Source organism: Diadema setosum, chromosome 13 (genome assembly GCF_964275005.1).
Source record: "Diadema setosum chromosome 13, eeDiaSeto1, whole genome shotgun sequence".
NCBI classification, from domain to species: domain Eukaryota; kingdom Metazoa; phylum Echinodermata; class Echinoidea; order Diadematoida; family Diadematidae; genus Diadema; species Diadema setosum.
In genome coordinates, this window is record NC_092697.1 from 1,325,021 (window position 1) to 1,345,925 (window position 20,905).

The 20,905-nt window shown below is 39.8% G+C and overlaps 2 protein-coding genes across 2 annotated transcripts in view; one reads left to right on the forward strand and one right to left on the reverse strand.

Moving 5' to 3' along the window:
* The window catches only part of LOC140237325 (oxysterol-binding protein-related protein 9-like), an 82,444-nt gene extending 74,415 nt beyond the window's left edge, over window positions 1–8,029 (reverse strand). The window contains exon 1 of the mRNA XM_072317263.1: window positions 7,901–8,029. Coding sequence (XP_072173364.1) covers window positions 7,901–8,029 — 129 coding nt within the window. The remainder of the gene's footprint in view (window positions 1–7,900) is intronic.
* Window positions 8,030–8,256: 227 nt separating this feature from the next.
* LOC140237047 (leucine-rich repeat-containing protein 42-like) lies at window positions 8,257–20,905 on the forward strand. Its single transcript, XM_072316988.1, has 7 exons — window positions 8,257–8,351; window positions 9,118–9,561; window positions 14,382–14,536; window positions 16,844–16,962; window positions 18,818–18,906; window positions 19,313–19,514; window positions 20,307–20,905. Exons 2-7 carry the CDS (start codon window positions 9,166–9,168, stop codon window positions 20,903–20,905), a joined length of 1,560 nt encoding a protein of 519 aa, XP_072173089.1. The 5' UTR covers window positions 8,257–8,351; window positions 9,118–9,165.

A 20,905-nucleotide genomic window follows, 5' to 3' on the forward strand; every position in this document is an offset into this window, starting at 1 on the left:
TAGCCCCGGACAAGAGATAGTACGGGACTAATTGGCGAGTGTAAAAAGCTGAAAAAATTGGTACGGGACTAACGATAGTCCTGGGTCAGAGAAAGTCCGGGGTTAAGAAACACAAGTGTAAAAAGCCCTTATGTTAACGTGCTAGCCGTGGTCACGTGATTTTAATTATTAAGAGTGCTTTTGTTTTTGTTGTGTATCAGATTTAGGCCTACACAATGCTAGTTTTTGTAAGTCAGTGACTTCTGACACACAGCCATAGGGTTGTAGATTCGTGAAGAGTTATACCTACTCATAATTTGGTTATAAATGTGAACAAATTTTAAAGTTCATAGAAATTAAGCTTAGTTAATGTACTGGTTGATAGTTTAAGACTGAGTTTTAAACAAGTAGCCTATTGTTTATACTAGCACGTGTGGTAGTTTTTGTATGAAAGAAATGGCCAATAATTATTTAAGCCCAGTGCCCCAGCTTGATGCAGGGTATAGTTTCGAAGAGTGGGTAGAAGTTTTGGATACATGGATGATTTCTAATGATATCAAGGATGATGACAAGAAAAGAGCAATTTTTCTAACCAACTTAGGAAGTAAGGCATACCATACCCTTAGATCCTTGCTACAGCCACAAAAGCCAGTGGAGAAAACATACAAACAGTGTGTTGAAGCCTTGCAAAATCACTTTGCACCCAAGCCAACAGAAATCGTGCAAAGGTACAAATTCTATACATGCACCCAAACCTCCACAGAAACTATTCCACAGTTTGTAGCCAAACTAAGGCAGAGTAGCGAAGGATGTAATTTCCGAGACTTGAATACGATGCTCAGAGATCGCCTCGTAGTAGGTTGTAGAGATCACACGATCCAGCGCAAACTTCTCAGTGAACAGAATTTGACGTATGAGAAAGCACTGAGTATCGCCACCGCTATGGAAGTAGCAAATAAGGACTTGGAACAAATCAAAAGCATTGGCAAATCAATTGAGCCTGAAAGTGTGAATGCCACATGCAGTCCAGGAGAATTGGTGAATAAGGTACATGCTAGTCAATCACACGCACAGCCACAAGGCAGGAATAGTAGGCCAAACTTCAAACAAAGTAAGCCTAAGGGTAAACCAAACAGCAGCAAGCCCATGAACCAGCAAGCAAAAAGATGTTGGCGTTGTGGTTCCAGTAATCATCTACCACAGGACTGTAGATTCAAGACTGAAACTTGCCACAAGTGTTCAGAGCGTGGACACACACAAAGCCAATGTGTCAGTGTGCACGCATACAGAAAAGCGCGGAGAGAAAAGTCCACACATTTCCTGGAAGGAAATGATTATGACAGTGACTCTGAAGAACCACCAAATTCTGCAAGCATGAGTCATATCAAGGATAATACTGTCAATAAACTCGCAAAAAATTCAGCATACCATGTCTCTGTTAGTGTGAATGGAAAGCCCATCACCATGGAGGTGGACACAGGCAGTCCATGGACTATCATTTCAGCAGAAACATTTTGTACGATTGACAGTGCAAAACTGAAAGCAACGAACGTCAAGCTCAACACCTATACTGGAGATCAAGTTCCCATAAAGGGTGAAGCCATAGTGGATGTCAGTTTCAGCCCTGATCCAGCCCCTGGTGGTCAGACCTACAAGTTGCCTTTACTTGTTGTCGAAGACGGTGTAAGCCTCCTTGGTCGTGATTGGTTACAAGCCTCACCAATCCCCCTGATAACTCTTCCTGCCCTGGACCAGACCACCCAGAAGGAAGAAGCTACGGTTCACAAGATACAGAGCCTTGAAGATGTACTCGAACGAAACAAGGATGTTTTCGACTGCTCTACCTTAGGGAAAATGAAAGACTTCAAGGCCGAAGTGCATCCCAGGGAGGTAGCAAATGAGAAAATGTTCTACAAGGCAGCCCCAGTGCCCTATGCGAGACGGTCTAAAGTAGACAAAGCTCTTGACGAACTGCTGGCACAGGACGTCATTGAACCTGTCAAGACAAGTAGCATAGCATGCCCTATTGTCGTCGTAGACAAGCCAGACGGATCAGTCCGGATATGCGGCAATTACAAAGTAACCGCAAACAAACTGTTAGACTTAGAACAGTATCCGATTCCAACGTTAGAGGACCTACTCCAGGATTTGGAGGGTGGACAGCTGTATTCAAAACTGGATTTGTCGCATGCATATCTCCAAATTGAATTGGATGAAGAAGCCAGGCAATACACTACGATCAACACTCACAGGGGGTTATATCGATACAAAAGGCTCCCATTTGGAATTGCGAGTGCCCCCGCAATTTTCCAAAGAACCATGGAATCGCTATTAGGAGAAATTCCAATGTGCCACCCCTACCTAGATGATGTAATCATCAGCGGGAGAACACCAGAGGAGCATCTAGCCAATCTGGAAGCAGCTCTGAAGTCTTTGGCAGACAATGGACTTAGGCTGAAGAAAGAGAAATGCGCTTTCATGCTGCCAACCATCCAGTACCTGGGACACAAGATAGACCAGAGCGGTATCAGCCCATTACAGGAGAAGCTGGATGCAATCAAGGACGCACCCAGGCCAGTGAATCAAACGCAGTTACAAGCGTACTTAGGACTTCTCGGTTATTACCGAAGATTCATTCCTAATCTCACCGCAGAGATTGCCCCCCTGACAGAGCTTTTGAAGGCGGAATACACTTCCAAAGGGACCTCTCGGAAAGGCAACCACAAGAGGAATAACCCTGTAGATCCTGACCCGAAGTTCCGATGGGGACCACAGCAAGAAAAGGCGTTCGTCAACTCCAAACGACTCCTTCAAAGTCAAAGAGTGTTGACGCACTACAGTACCAGCAAGCCTTTATTGCTACAAACGGATGCCAGCCCCTATGGCCTTGGAGCCGTGATCAGCCATCAAGATGAAGACGGCAGAGAGCAGCCCATAGCTTTCGCATCCAGGACTCTTTCAAGCAGCGAACAAAACTATGCTCAGTATGAAAAGGAGGCCCTGGCAATCATCTTTGGCTTGAAAAAATTCCATAAGTATCTTTATGGAAGGCATTTCAGCATCATAACAGATCACAAGCCCCTTCTTGGGATATTCGGGAACAAACCAGCCAGTCCCATGGCGTCAGCGAGGATAGCCAGATGGCATGTGATCATGTCGGCCTACGAGTACGATATAGTGTACAAAGAGGGAAAGAAGCATCAAAATGCTGATGGACTGTCAAGGTTGCCTATGCCTACAGTATCGCCCGAGGAATGGTCAAATGACAACTTCGCCGAGTTCAATGACCAACCTCCGTGCAGAGTAAACTTACTCACCGATGTGGACACCAGACCAGTTGATGCTGAGGAAATTAGGAGCAAGACCAGGAAAGACCCTGTGTTGTCGAGAGTCGTGCATTACACTCAGCAAGGGTGGACACAGAGTAACCTGAGTGATGAATTCAAGCCATTCACCTGTAGGAAGGAGGAGCTCACGGTAGAAGATGGAATACTTCTTTGGGGTTCCAGAGTTGTTATTCCTTCAGACCAAGACATGCGCAACAAGTTGATCGATGAATTACACAGTACACACCCTGGCATAGTCAAGATGAAAAGCCTTACTCGATCATACCTGTGGTGGCCAGGAATCGATAGAGAACTGGAAAGGAAAGTGAGAACTTGCCCCATCTGTCAAGCAGACCAGCGTAGCCCTCCAGCCACACCGATCCATCCATGGGAATTCCCTGACAAGCCCTGGATGAGATTACATATTGACTATGCCCAGATCGAGAATCAAGACGTCTTGATAATCGTGGATGCACACAGCAAGTGGATAGACGCAGTGCGTGTCAGTAAAGCTACAGCTAGTGCAACTGTTGTTGTCCTTCGCAGACTGTTTGCCACTCACGGTTTGCCAGAAACCATTGTAAGTGACAATGGCAGCCAATTCGTGTCAGAGGAATTTACCAAATTCCTTACCAACAACAACATACATCACGTCCAAACTGCTCCAAAGCACCCCTCAAGCAACGGACTTGCCGAAAGAGCAGTTCAAACAGTGAAGAAAGGAGTCAAAAAGACATCCGGTGACAACCTTGAAATGAGACTCCAGAAGTTCTTGTTGATGTACAGACTCACTTCTCAGGAGACTACAGGCAATAGTCCCTGCGAACTGTTGCTGAAGAGAAGGATTCGCAGCAAACTTGATCAGATCCGGCCAGACCTACACAAGAATGTGAAGCGCAAGCAAACATCCATGAAAAGCCGAACTGATAGGAGGAAGGATAGAAGGTTCACTGTACAGGATCGTGTCCAAGTCAAGAACTTCTCATCCGGACCAACCTGGTTGTACGGAAACGTAGTCGAGATCATCGCAGAATCAATCTACGTGATAGAGCTAGATGATGGCCGTCATGTGAGACGTCATGTAGATCACATGAGACATTGTATTCCAGCAGATACCGGGAATCAATTGCCTCGTGAAATCCTACACCCTGCGAGGTCATCTCTTGAAAATCCACTTCAGTCTCCACAAGAGCAGGTTGCAGGACCATCAAACAGCCAAACAAATGATGGAAATGCAGAATCGACTGAAAATGATGTAGGACAAAGGTCAGAAACGGTGGATATTCAGATAGAATCAAACACTGAAACTGTGCCAGAAGTATCTACACCAAATACTGACACAACACCAAAACCACAAAGATCTTCTCTAAGGCAGAGGAAAATGCCAAGTAAGTTCAAGGAATATGTTGTGTACAAGTAAACTCACATGCATCCTCAAATGGACAAAAACACCGAACACATACCCATGTTATTGATATATTATAATCATGTAATTTATTCAGTATGCTGTTAGTTATACCCAAATACACGCCAGAGGTTGGTGACTTGTATGTGAACATAATTTGCAAGTGCTCGATAAGTGAATCAAACACTTAATGTTTAACATAATGGTGTAGTGAGATATGTACTGAAAATATATGATTTGGTGATGTTAATCTTGTGTTTGTCAAGTGAGACAGCGGTTATAATTTTTGTTTGAGACAAAGCTTTGTGGGATTAAGTTGATCATGTGTAGTTTTTAAGGTCATATGTTGATGTACCAGTGCCTATACTATTCAAACCATAGTTGGGACAAGAAAAAAAAAAATATACTGCACTTTGTTTCAATTTTCAGGATTAAGCTCAGTATGGAGTAAATTATGTGTTGGTTATAGTTAATGGAGAAGCAGAAGGTTGACTGAAGTTGAAATCAATAGGTTTATGGTGACACATATTGGAGATAGAGAGAGCTAACTTATGCCATGACAGGAAAATATGTACCCATCAGTTAATAGGAATACATTTGTACAACAGTATTTAGTTTGTTGTTATACATGTACTAAGGGATTGCAACATGACAGTTTATTCATGAAGGTGCTTAGTTTTGTACAAGTCAAATTTAATTCATGAAGGTGCTTAGTTTTGTACAAGTCAAATTTGTACAAAGTAAAAAATGATTATATGTGTTAGTTGTTGGATAGGTATATTGATGATATGACACTGTTATGAAAGTGATTTTGAGAACAAAACTTATGTTTTGGAATATAGTCATACCACAATAAGAAAAACACAACAGGAAACTCAAAATAGTTATGTTCAGCATTTAATAGGTACATGTATAATAAAGACATTCAGGATTACAAAATAAGTTTATTCAAATTACTGAGTTCATATTTTGAACAGAGTATATGTACATATAAGTGGAGTAAGCCCGTAATACATACCTGTAGTGTGCATCATGTATACATTTATGGAAGCAAGTTAAAGAGAGCAAAGTTAGTTTTTGGAATTACTTATCAACCAATACCGAAGTTATGGTTATTTGTTATATTGCCCAGCCGGCAAGTATTTTGAACCCTTCCATTCATTTAAAGGGGGAGGGATGTTATGTATCGACTTGAATGGAGACTATTGTGACGCATCCTATGTAACACACATGTTGTGTGAGTCGTTCGTGATCGTCAGACGCCGACCGAACCGAGTAGAATAGAAGTTATGTTTCAACCTTACTTCTTTGTGTTCTTGCCATTATTGGAGTGAGCCTCCACAAAAGTAATTAAAGAACATAACAGTTTGCTTTCACTTAGAAATCAAAGTGAATCTGATGCATAGTAAGCCAATTACTTGTGAAATCTAGCTGATTACAGCCTTCATGGAGTTTAGCAATGGGAAGGGGAGGGGGTGTGAGGTGATATCAACATCGACTTTTGCAACATCGCTCAAAACAACTCCCTCTTTGCGAGCAATTGCGGCATATGCTTGCACAATCTGAAACTGCAGATACATGTAGCTGCCTATACATGTAACAACTCTTTCAGAAATAATCAGGGTGACTGGAAACAAAAATTCAGTGTACAAAATGACTTAAATGCAAGAATGCACACTAGCCCATTTTTTCTCCTAGTCTGCGCTGTCTGTCGGACCAGTAGGTACCCACTTTTTCTATGTTTTACTGGTCCATTCCTGAAAAAGTTACTGGTCCAACAGTGATTTTTACTGGTCAGGGACTGTTGGACCAGTGCCAGTGTGCAGCCTTGACTTATGACAAAGTCCAATTATGTCAGATGAGAAATGCTATTCCTACATTGCACAAGACCAAGCATATATAGAGAGACACACAAATAGACGCAGGCATCTCTTCTCAATACCCGCGACTTGCAATAATTATTGCACGTTGATTTTTAGTTTCCGCATTGAGTCCAGTCACATACATTTGTAATGTCAGACTGCTATTCTTCAGCTTCAGATTCTGCTGGCAGTGTAAGTACAGCGTAATCGCTCGCAAAGAATGATTCTGTTAATGAGGAACGTCACGAAAGTTGACATCGATTTTGACACTTCTCGATGACCAATTTGGTTTAAATTAAAGTGAGTGATTGGAAGAAATAAACCATGGCATTGAGTATATCCTATGATTTTGGTGCAATTTGGTTCACTGGAACTTGAGATCTGGATATGCAAGTAAATTAGCACCATAAAAATTTTTCACTGAATCAAATAGTGACAGCATCAGTGTCGCCATCACACAGTCTATCCCAGTTTAGCTTTCCACGAGCTGCTGCAGGGATTATCCATTAAAGGTTCAATGTGTGACTAGGCAACTGATTGAATTTCTTGTTCACTTTCTAACTTCTCTAGTTTTTATTCCACACCACACCGGTATTTTGGACTCTCGACTGCTCGACATGCTAGTCATAACAATAGAGTTTGCAAGAGTTCCAGACTGACTCAACTCTCCCTCCCTCCTACCGGTTACTAGTCTATGTTGATTGTTACTGTAAATTTATATGCCAATATTTTCACGTACAGATATTTTCGCGAATCACACTATCAGCGGCATTTTCGCGTGTTGTTAAATTCACGATTTTGTCATCAATTTGTACATAAGGTATGACGGGTAATATTTTCGCATAAGTTAATTTCGCGATCAGCCCAAAGCTTGCGAAATTCGCGAAAATAAATCCCTCGCGAAAATAACAGCTTATACAGTGTCAGTACTATGTGTTAGTCGCAGTTTGGTTTTCTTCATTTCATCGCCTGCATGTTCAATCTTCACACCTTTGGCTTTGCAAAAGCATTCATTTCTTTGTATTGTAGAACTCTAGAAAAAGCATCACAAACCTCGCACTGTAGGGAATATGGAGTTACAGCTTAACTGTTACAGGTTCACTTCGAGACACATTCTCACTGAGTTGTCTGGTCAGTGACTCCAGCTCCACTCACAACACTCGCAATGCTGATTCAATACGGTACAGGTTAGCAAGAAAGTGCCAGTAGGCTAGATTTCTAATGTAAAGTGAATGCAACGATTGACTGGGTGCAACAGAACCCTTGCTTGGGCTTATAGTGTGTTATCGTGAACGAAACGACAAATTTACACTGGAGATTGAACTTACTGTATAATACGACAAGAGGCCAGTTTGCTGGTCTAGGACAAACCAGCGATACTGCCATCCTTTCATGACGTTCGTCCATTTGCTCAGCGGGCCTTCGAGGCCGGTAGCGTTTGGTCTGGCCGACGACATGTTGGAAAGTGAAACGCAAATGGCTTCGTTGAGTTTTACTAGCTCGATTCGACTTACTTAGTAGGTTGCCTGTAACATCAAGTGCGCCATCTAGTGTCAACATTTAGTGCGGCAAATTTGGAAGGGAGATTCCCTCGCCGCGCGATCAAAAATAATACTGACAGCTCCATGGTAGCACACACTGAGCAAGAGAGGTCGATCCCATCCCAGGCCCGAATCACTGGCCCGAATGCGTGAGAGTACGACAGTGTACACTAGCGAGTTGTGTTCACCTACGTATCTACATTGCTAATTTGTACCTAGAATCTACTACCTAATTCCGGTAAGTGGCATATTTTTCACCCACTTTCACACATAGTGGATATGATAACATCGGCAAGGAACCGAGACGTTACTACTACTACTAGCTAAACTTATTGTGAACTACACTGTAATTGTAATGTAAATTTATAGCTATGTAGATCCTAGTACTGTAACTTTGTTACTCTTATCTAGTGCAGTAGGTTTCACACAGCACAGAAGCAAATGCATGCCATGCCATGGGCATGGCTGTAGGATATTTAGAGTGAGTTTGTGCATGTTAAGAGATCATTTGACAAGGAGGTGCGAAAGTACACTAGCGCCAATCTCATCACTTATATTCTTGAAAGAAAGCTTTGCATAATGACTTGGCTCATGTGAATGAATTGTGATTTTGTGAAGGAATTACTGAAAGAGTTCCAGTACCCCCCCCCCCCTTCCCACTGACAGTGACACTGTATGCTTGCAGGACTCCGAGTCAGCATTACCCTAGGACACCGAGATCAATGTTACTCTAGTCTAACCCTAATCCTAAACTCACCCTAACGCTAAAGGCACCTATCACTTGATTATTTACTTTTTAAAGTTAAGTACGGGGTACATATGGAACTTTTGCTAGAATTACTTTTATTAGGCAATATGAGCATCAACCCAGCATATAATCAGTAGATCATTCTTTATTAGCTCCATATGTGCTATCTTCTACTAGTGCAATTATTCCCCATGAACTAATTTTCATTCTTTTATCTGTCTTATGTTTCTTGCTCCATAAACTTTTGGTCTGACAGAGATGGCCAATAAAGAAAACGAAGTGAGCACAAGATAGACTGTCCAAGATGACCTTTGAACCCTTTCCTTCGGAAGCTGTTGAAGCCTTCAATGACCCGGGTTTCTTTTATGTCCATGAGAATGGCAAGCTGCGATCTCCTCCCGGACTTGATGGTTCATCCCGCTACAGTCATGGAGACCTTGATTCGATGCTGCCACAAATATCTCCATTTGTACTTGTCGAGAGCTACGTTGTTGGTCAAACCTGCTTCAGCCCCCGGTCACTCTTTGAGCAGACCATCAATTTTGTGGCCCGACGTCTGGAAAGGGTGGAGTCGCTGGTCGGTTTTCCAGACATTGTTGGTAAGCAGCTCTTTCGAGCCGCTGAAGAGCAGGGCATCTTCCTCAGCAAGCGCCACCGACTGCAGGGTCTGAGGCTGTTTGTGGAAGCCTATGGTTGTGAGGTAAGTTTGAATCTGGGATGGGATATTGGACCCTAGAATAGATTAAATGTCTGTATGGTAAGTGTTTATCTGGGATGGAATATCAGACCCTTTTTTAGAGAGCTTTTGGCAGCTCATTTCTCAAACTAGATTTGGTAGATCAAAAGCTTTGCTTGATGTTTGCTGGTCAGGAGGTCTATGGACAAAAAAAAAAAATCAATTTTGAAGTTAAATTAAGTGTATTTAATTTGAACTTTGTATACAGAATCATTTATGGCACTTTTTTTTAGCACTTGTCTGCCCTTCAATAATGTCATTGGGCGTAAGTTCTGTAAAGTTGTCTGGCATTTCGTCGCCGGTCACACGAACCGACGAATCCCTCAGGTTTGCGTAAGAATGACAATTCGAGAAAATCACGTTTGAAGTTAATCCATTTTTGACTTATGGTTGCTACACTTTCATGTCTAGATAATTTCCAATTATTTTTGTAGTACATCAGACTTCAATTCTTGCTCTAACTTGTGAAGTTTTTATCGAATTGTATTGTTAACAAATAAGCGGGAAATCGTCAAAGAGCTGCATGCATGTATTTTCGGTCTGCAAAGAACATTGTCATTTTCCATGTGTGTCCGTATGTACATTGAGCGTTGTCATTGTCAACGCATATATTACGTAGTACGCGCACTGTGCGCGCGGTCAATGAGCTGTTGAATCTCAAAAACTACACGCATGTCAATGCGCACTGATTCCTCGGTTCGGTGACCGCGCATACTAGTACGCGCGGTCACCGAACCGTCGAATCACCTGATTGTTTAACACATGCGTCTATGGGGAAAAGAAATAATTTTCACAAAGGGAATTACATACTTCTACAAAAGTGATAACTATGTAAAAATTACACCGAATTACACACTGAGAATTTCAGAATATGTAGTATGGAATGTCTACTATTGAAATGATTGAAAATCTCAAAATCGAAAATTTGACCCAAAATCGAGTTATTCGTCGGTTCGTGTGACCGGCGACGATTTGTCTGATAAGTCTGCAGTAAATCACAGAGAATAGATGTCTTTGTTATTTTGTTTGAATATGACAATATTTTATCTGAACTTACAGTGTATCTACATACACAGGCAGATAATAATTTGTTAATAAAAGTTGTGAATATTCAACTCACAACTTTTATTGTGAACTGAAAATCAGTTGCAATAAGATTGTTATTCATTTTAAAGAAAAAAGTGGTTGCACTTCAAGTATCACATAATAGGACAGTGGCACCAAGTCAGAATTCCGTTTGCCTGAAGCCTCATGTTCAATGTCCATCAGAAGTTCTTATTTCACAGTAAGATAGAGTATGAAGTAGGAAAAACATCCTTCTGAACACCAGAGGGCAGTATTATGTGAAACTCCATTCCAGACAATTTTCATAATTTCATATCATGAAGTACATAAATCGACAGTTCCATGTGTAGATTTGTGGATTTTATTGTGGTCCTTGAGCGGAGAAACCAGTACTGGGCAAGTCCAAGATAAGGTCCCCTCAGAAGGCAAAATTTCATATTTGCTGAATATTGACATGTTTGGTATCATTTTGAAGCTTATGAGTTGAAGTTTTGATTTCCAGGGAGGAAAATATGATGTTATGTAAATTTATGCAAATTTCGAGGGCTTCATTTGCATAAATGTGAAATACAGCGTTACATATGGGACATTTATAAAAATTCATATTTATTTAAAGGAAAGCAAATTATATTTAATTAATATGTGGACATAAGAAGTTCATCAAATAGTTTAACTTGGTATGACAATTTAGGGATTATGCAAATGATTATGCAAATTAGCTTGTGTCCTATCATGAGATGTCCCATATGTAACAAATTGAGGTCATTTTTTTAGGTTTTTTCTGAAATTTCTATGGTTATTTGAATGCCCTTTTGGGAAGTTCTAATCTATTGTTTAAAGAAGTTAATACCACAGAGAGAAGAAAAAATAGTAAAAAAAATATTTTTTATTAGGCAATTAAATAATGTTATGTATGGGACAAATGCGTTACGTATGGGACATCCTCATACATACTGCATGTGAATGCATGTAGCTAGCTGGGAAGGTCTCCCAGTACACAAATCGTCATTCATCTTGCAGAAGGCATCCCAACTTTGCAGCTACTTTTGAGTTATAGACACTTGAAACAATGGTGTTGATGTACTTGACTGAACAATTTTCAGAAAAGGGGAGGGGGAGATGCCAAAATACACAATGAAAATCAGCATTAAAGGGATGGTATAGATTTTGTAGAAATGGGGATTCAGTTTTCAACATTTTACAAGATGATTGGAAACTACAAGAATTAATATTAAAGAACATACAATTCTAAGGCTATAGAGGAATTCAAAGTTTATTTGATGAAGATCCAATTTGAAATGGCTGAGATATCAAAAAACAAACAAATACAAAGTAAAACGAAGTGGTCCTAATGAAAAATGTGACCCACCTTTTATTAGGACACCATGTTTCTGGATATAAAATCTCAGTTATTCAGTTATAAATTCAGTTTTTAGTAGTAGCCACAACAAAAATCATGGGTATACATATTGAGGTGTGACTCGAATCAACAACCTGATTGCTAAACAGACATCATATCTACTCGATCACTGGGGTTCCACGCATCAGGTATTGCATATCTATTAAAATTAATATTTCTTGTGTCAAGTTGTTTTTTATTGAAACTGAATGCCAACTGCCCTTCATCAATGGAAGTACATGTACTGTAAACACTTTGCTATTCAGTTTTTTAGTAGTACCTGGTAACTAACCTGATGAAAATACAGGGCATGCATACCCGGTACTTAGGTTGGTTATAAAAATATAAAACATGATTAAATATGATTATGATGGTACCATTCGTGGAATATTGATTCCCTTGACAATCTGGATCAGTATTCAAGTAATTTCAATTGATTCTACTTCAATAATTATGCAAAATACCCATAAACATGGTTCTCCACACACTAAACGAATGGGGGACAAAGGGCATGCATAGTATACCCAGGTTGGTCATAAGAATTATAAAATATGATTAAGTATGATTATGATGGTAAATATTTGGGGAATATTGTTTCCTTGACAATCTGGATCAGTATTGAGTAGTTTCAACTGATTTTACTTCAATAATTATGTACATTGTAAAATACCCATAAACATGGTTATCCACACACTAAATGAATGGGAGACAAAGTGTCCCATATGTAACTGTCCCATACGTAACACGCCATGTCTGTCTTTAATTAGAACCTGTAATTAGCGCTTTTTGCTTCATGACTTGAAACTTACCTCTGATAATCTTGAGTGTTGTGACTTTCATCACAGTGAGTTATAAGTTGTAGAATGAAGTACTTTCAGAGAGTTTTGAGGTTTGAAAAAAAATGTTTTTAAAAAAACACAATTTTTCTGGTCCCATACGTAACGGCGCATATTTTCTCTTCTAGAATATAATCGTCAAGGTCATTTTTCTCCATTTTTTACATGTTTATACTTCTCCTGGATATCAATCACCATGATAAAGTTCAATATGATCAAAGGCCATTTTAACACTATTTTTCAGGTCATAAAAGCCTGTGAATGTGCCATACGTAACGCGCGCATTATCTTGGACTTGTCCTACTCTGAAAAATCTTAAACAAATAAGCCAGTTCGGGGTTAGCTCATGGGCACATCGGTACAAATGACCTTTCTTCTTTCTCAGTTGATTAGGCACTCCACGAGTTTTCAAGCGAGAGAAGGTATTTCAGCTTACCCGACGTAACAATTTATGGAATTCATCAGTCATGCTCAAACAAAGAATGAACTTGCGTAGACCAAGTGACCAGAATGATCCATCAATTAGCACTTTTGAAAGCATCCATTTCATTATTTCTCATTGAATGTATTAACAATCTTTTTCTATTGATATTGTCAAATTCCGTTTTTGCTGTCAGGTGGATGTGCTGGCAAGCACCACTCATAATGATCACTTGAATAATCATTACATCACAGATGCTTATCTCAGTGAATAAAAAACCAACATGCTCTGCCAGTACTGATGACCTTTTTCTGCTCATGCTCAAAGTGGAACCCCGAACTGGCTTATTACACTGAACAGTGTTGATGACATAGGAGCCTCACATATTTCGGAAATGTGGCAGTGAAATTCCATTACAATGCCACTTGCTTAACAAGTTCACCTGTGTAAAATCTACATTGTATGCATGCCTTCTTCTTTTGTTCTGCTTCTGTGAGCCTCCACTCATGCATACTTATCGTGAGGCTGCCATGTCATCATCCTTGTTCATTGCAATGTGTTATAAATTTTGAAAACGTATTATTCCTCATCCCAATCACAACGGGCGGTGAGTTGGCTCAGTCAGTAGCGCGTCTGCCCCACGATCACGCTGCCCGGGTTCGAACCCGAGTCTGGACTGAGCAATGTTGTGTGTAAGCATACCGTCCCCTCTAGCAAGAGGCAAAACACTCTGTCCCTCGGATAGGACATAAAATGGAGGCCCCGTGTATGAGAGAGTAACAACTCATGCACGTAAAAGATCCCGCTTCATTCATTCATCGCAAAGAGCAGGGTGTTTAACCCGATGAAGTGGTCCCACCTCACATCCAACTGGACCCCATGGAAGACCAGATTAACGTAGCTGAATATGGGCTATCCAGCCATCTTCTCAGATGGAAAATGAACAAACAAACATACATTCTGAAATCGTGTACTCAGTAGTTGTTCAAGTGTAAAAGTCTGAAAATCCTCTGGAGGTCTCCCTTATTAACCATGGCGGTAAATGTTGATGTTGTTCATTTAGGTCTTGTCATCCATGACGATGGAGGGAAGTCATCTGATGCTGGAGGAATACCTGGAGGAGGTGATGGTCTTCTCCCACCTGACTGAGATGGAGCTGGGGGGATGTGGTCTTGGAGAAGAGCATGAAATATGGCCTCATCTAGGGAGCATGCCTAGGTAGGGTTTAAGGACAAGTCCTCCTTCAATAAGAATTGAAAGAATTCAGCAATATCAGTAGAACACATCGGTGAAAGTTTTTGAGAAAATTGGACAATCCATTCAAACGTTATGAGTGATTTTTAAGTTTCTGCACAGTCACTGCTGGATGAGAAGACTACTGCAGTGTATGATGTCACATGCAGAGGACGACATTTATTGGGAAAATATTAAGAGAATTCAATAAAGTTTCTTTAAACAAAAAAAAAATTACACATTCGCTACAGCACTTGCTACTGGGGTGCTGTTCGTTGTTCCGAAGGTTCGATATTCCTAAGGTTCGTTAATCCGAAACACGCAAATTCCCTATAACTAGAGGTTCGTTAATCCGAAAATGAAAAAGGGTTTGTTAATCCGAACATTTGTGGCGTTATTCCGAAGGTTCATTATTCCGAAGATTTGTTCATCCGAAAATGAAATTCGGAAAAACGAACCTTCGGAATAAGGAATCTTCGGACTGAAGAGCCTTCGGAATAACGAACCTTCGGAATAACGAGCTGTAACCTGCTACTGACATGTTAAGGGTTACATATTACCGGTAGTCCCCCTGCCTTCTGAAAGTGGTAAGTCAAGTGCTCTATTATTATGTTTGTTTATTATTATGTTAGCAGGAGTCCACAATATGCAGGTGTATGTGATAGTGTGTGAGAAATATGCAAATTATAGGACTCTCACAATGCCACATGATATGCTTTCTCTTCAAGCATTGTGGTGCATTTTGAAAAAACAAACAAAAACAGAACAAAAAATAAGTTTTAAAAAAAGACAATTTTGTTTTCACCGTACAAAAGTGTTTTGTATAACACCATTGATGAGCTAATATAGGTTTTCCCGGCCAATTTCGCACTTTTTTCAGTCCAATTCCTAATTTGTGCATTCAATTTGGCACAATTTAGCCTGGATGGCATGTTTGGTATTTCAATTCTATAATCTTTTCATTCAAATTCATTTTGGAGCATTCAAATTACATTTAACATCATTCGAATCAGCACTTTTTCAGTTCAAATTCGTAAGACAAGCACCATTTTGCAAATCGTTCATTCAATTTAGCATGATGTAGTCACGTGATCACGTATACGCTGCGCTCGTTCATTCGAATTCATTCATGGGCATCCAATTTCGCATTTACTGCAGTCAATATAGCAGACACGTTAATGCATTTATTTTTTTCCACTTTCATTCATCATAGGTAGTGTTTGCAAGCATCTTAGCATTTCATATTTTCGTATGCATTCTTTATGCTGATATCACTTTGCAACAGTACTTTCAAAATATGTGTATGTGTTAAAAATGTTCGATAGCATTCGATTTCATTCACAGATACATTAATCTTGTTTGTTTTGACATTATTTGAGAGGAGGTTTCAATTTACACCGTAATTATATATTTCTTTCATCAGCATGTTTCATTATTTTCATTTGGTGGGTGCTATCTATATTTCGTAAATTATCATTATGAATAAAGTTCTTGGATCACCTCTAGCCATCAATTATTTGTCAAGGTTATTACCCTCAAATGCTTCTATGATTCTTTCCCTGTCTTCTTGAGAGATACGCCTGTGTCTAACTCGTACTGCCATGACTGGACATAAGAAAGTAAAGTGAATCTATGGTACTGGTGCATGTATAGTTCTGATAACATGTATATATAAAAGAAGAGGGGCGTTACAGAACAACAAACTTGAATTATTTAGAGTCAAAGATAACTTTGCTAGGCCTATATACTTAACAGTGTGTGGATGAAACAGAAATTCACATTTACCCCCTACGTATAAACCACGGTTCTCACCTTTTCAAAATAGAAATAACATTATGCCAATTTGAATGAACATGTTTGGAATTTGACTGCCCATACGCGAAATTGATTGACTGAAATACCACTTTCCGCCAGTGCTGGCGAATTTGAATGACTGAAGAGCACGTGCCAATTTGAATGTCCGTTTTACGAATTCGAAAGACACATGTGCGAATTTCCTTGATCGAAATGCTAAATTGAATGCACAAGTTGCAATTTTGAATGACAGAATGTGCAGTGACGAGGATTTTTGCTAAATTGAATGAACCTTTTATCAAATAGACTGACAAAAGTGCGAAATTGGCCGGGAAAACCTATAATAGTGTGAGGAAAATTAATTAAATTCTCTTGTATTAGCCTGCAAAGTAACATGAAAGTATGACTCAATCCGAGACAGGCCATGAGAACTGCTCATCTGGTTGTATTTCAGTTCTTGCCCTGACCTGAAAATGTGCATTTATTTTCATCATGTAGCCTGCGGAGACTTGGACTCAGTAGGAATGGGATAAGTGATCATGTGATGCAGAAAATGACCACGCCCCTCCGTCTCATGAACAATGGACCAAGAGAGCTTCGGGTCCTTGACCTCTCGGGTATGACTTGTGTATATCTGTTGCAATAACTTGGATTTGTAAAGATGGTTTATCTGAAGTGCTACTTAACCATGTAATCACACTTTGAAGTTGGAAAATATGTTTTGGAAAATTATCATATTGGCAGAAAATGTATCCATTATCCATCCATTGCATTTATTAGATTTTGTTGTTCTGTAGGTTATAGTGTTCTGGGTTTTTTCTTTTTTTTCTTTTTTCTTTTTCTAGGGGGGGGGGGGGAGGCATTGCCCTTGTTTGTGTGTAGTTATACTCTGTGGTGTCATTAACATTTAAAGGACAAGTTCACCTTCATAAACATAAGGATTGAGAGAATGTAGCAATATTAGTAGAACACATCATTGAAAGTTTGAGGAAAATCGGACAATCCGTTTAAAAGTTATAAAGTTTTTGTGCAGTAACCACTGGATAAGAAGACTACTGCAGTGTATGATGTCACATGCGTACAACAATATAAGGAAAATATAAAGAGAATTTCACAAAATTTCATCTTTTGAAAAAAATACACATTCCCTTGACTCGTTACTGACATATGTTATGGGTAATATTATTCCCATTGCCTTTAGAAAGAGGCATGTAAAGTGCTCTTTTATTATGTGAAAAAAGTGAAAATATGTTGAATTTTCTTCATATTTTCTTTATATTTTCTTTATACTGTTGTACTCATATGACATCACAAGCCTTAGTAGTCTCCTCATCCAGCGGTTCTAACACAAAAATTGAAAAAATTCATAACTTTTGCATCGATTGTCCAATTTTCCTCAAACTTTCACTGATATGTTCTACTAATATTGCTGCATTCTCTCAATCCTTATGTTTATGAAGGTGAACTTGTCCTTTAAAGAGATGTTAATTGTAATTGAATTGAATTGAGTTGATTCTGATTAAGCACATACTGGTTGCCTTTGCAAAACTGCAGAATCTTGGGCAAAGCCTGTTTAAAGGCATAATTTACCATTTGCAGGTGAAACAAAAACCCAGCATAAGTGCTTTAAAACATAGAATAGTTTGAAAATGTGAGTCAGTGATAGAAACAACCGCTGTAAAAATTGAAATCCATATAATCGATGTTAATTGTTGTTGAATACACAAAATGTGAACAATAGTTATAATAAAAATGTTTCCAGACTGAACCATCTACAGTTATGGTTTATTGAGGAAAACACTGATATCTTCTAATATCTGAGGATTTATCGTGAAAATTTAATATTTTAGGATGTTTTGTAACACAACGGAACTACACATATGCATCAAATGTGATATTGTGAACATTTTTGAAATCACAGTACCCAAAGGTAAATAGGACCTTTTAAGTTATAGAATCATGCAGGGAATAAGTTTTCATCATATGTTTTAGATAAATATATACAGTTTAAAACTTTATGTGTCCTGGAAGTTGGCTTAACCTGTCAAACCTTTTCATCAGCATTCAATAATCCATCCAACTTGACCTAGTTGTAGGTTTGCAAGTCAACTCATCTGTAGCAATGTGTCTCAGTCTGACAAGAAGGCCAAAGTTACATAATGTGGAATTGGGTAAATTAGGTAACCTCTGTTCAATGACGATTATTTCCCAGACATCTGCCAGTCCGTAAGGAAAAAAAATGCCAGCGTGTATGCCATCCAGCGAACAATCACAGTTAGGCTTAAACACTTTTTATTTCCAAATGTAAGCTGTGTTAAAGAAATTTGTGCAGTCTCATCAATCCCAGAACTGACAACAATCATGTCCTTCATGTTGCACATTGTACTTTCCATGCCCAAAATATGTTTAACGGGGTTCCCTACCCCTCTGTGATTCTTTCTTTGAAACCATGGATCTTTCTCATGCCTACAGGTAATCCAGCCATCACGGAGCGCATCATACGCTACCTCAGGGTGTTTACCAGCCTCCATGTGTTGGATGTAACTGGATGCTGCTTCTCTGTATGTTATCCATTTCCCACCTCCTGGTTTGCCCGTTTCATCCCTTCCCTTGATAAAGGCACTGTTTAACCCATTGAGGACGGACATTGAGAATATTTTCTGGATATTTCTTGAGCTTATTTCAACTTCACTGAATACATTCAAACTTTCACAGATCTATTGATACACTTGTCCCAATAACTTTCCCCTTCGGAAAAATTCTGACCTTCAAACACTTGCTTTAAATTGACACGCATTATCACTCTGCCATTAAGAGTATTCTTGAAAATGAAAGTTATTCTTGTTGTCTTCTCTGCCATCACAAGTCTGATAGTTCTTGTGATAAACCTTTAATCGACTTTATGTTGTCAAACACAACACTATTTCCTGCCAAGTCTGACCACCTTTACTGTACATATTTCCACAGAGGCATGGCATCAGGGAACTGAACTGTGAGATGGGACTGTCTCAACTAGACGATGCTGAGGCCAAAGTGCGAGGCGTCGAAGTCTTCTCGCGTCCTGTAGAAAATGTTGGGTGGGCTTCTGGGATAATCCAGAGCTGGATCAAGGAGAAAAGTGAGAGGATCAAGCAGGGATTTCGGCTCCCTCAGAGGAACCCACGGACAAGCAAGTTCTGTAAACCATATTGACATTCAGTGGATTTTCGAATGTTGTGAAGTCTTTATTCGTACATTCTCATTCAATTATTTATTCATCTCATTAGTCCGTGCAAAGAGTCATTAACCCATCTGCCTCCAGTACCTTGTAGTTCCATTGATACCTCTGCCAGTATTGTTGGCAGTGGCTTCTTATTCATCCAGTCTCACCAGTTGGTGTAACCCTACAACCATTCTCGGCAAATGGTTCAGCCCCACTTGCATATAGCTGGTATTCAAACCAGTTTCTTCTTTTGCTGTTTCGATGCACTTCTGGCATGAAGAGTATTCTCCAAAATGAAAAGTTATTTTCATTGTTATTTTTGTCTTCTCTGCCATCACAAGTCTGTTTGTTCTTGTGATATAAACCTGTAATCGACTTTATGTCGTCAAACAAAATACAAACCTTTAATCCTGTTCTCTCATTTCAGTTTGATAGGATGTAAGTTATAAAGGATAAACCAGCACAAAATTTCCCCAACATGAGTAGCAATAGTATTGTTTGTAATGTTTAAAATGATGCCCTATGCTTGAGTGACTTCGTTCATTTGGCACAATTATTGTCTCCTTAGATGAGTTCATCAGTTTGCATCTAACATGTCTTCAGTTTGCTTTTATATTCACACAATTGTTCTCAGTAATTACTCTCACTATAGGTTGAGAGTACCGGTAATTACTTTATGTGTGCATGACAATGTTGTACTGCTCCTGACCAATTGTCTCTATTTTCTGTGTATCTGACCCTTTGACCCTGTTCTCTCAGATTCATCAACTGGTAACCAGCTCAAATTTTTAGATGTGGCACCAAAAGCAGTCATATCAGCGGTCTCCTTTCCAGCAATCCGCCTCTATCGTGATGAGGATAGTGAAAGAAGACGAGCGAGCTCATACATAGATGATAGTTCCATATCTTCAGTAGATAGTGCCTTGACCCCGACACTACTATACAATGGAAGAGGGAAACTTGCGAAGGAATCTGGGGCAGTCGCTTCAGGGGTGAGCCAAAGAATGACGTCGGACTGTCACTCAATGCCACGCCTGAGTCGACATTTCAGGGGACACTCTCCAATGGTTGGCACCACACCTTCTGAAGATAATTCGCAAAGTTCGCTTGACCTGGAAGGAGACGGGTGGAAGTCTCAGATGCTTCAGCGCAAAGGGTCAAAGGTCAAGTTGAGGAAGAAGAGGAAGAGACAGGGAAGTACTCGTGAGGAGACTGACAATAGGCCCCCTCTGGGACCTGAAGACCAGGACCTGTTACAGGGCTACCTCGATGCTCGTGTCAGGGACAAACAAAGCAACAGAGATCATAGGAGAGCTGGCTCAAAGCTTATTAGGGCCATGGACATGGACGAATGGTAG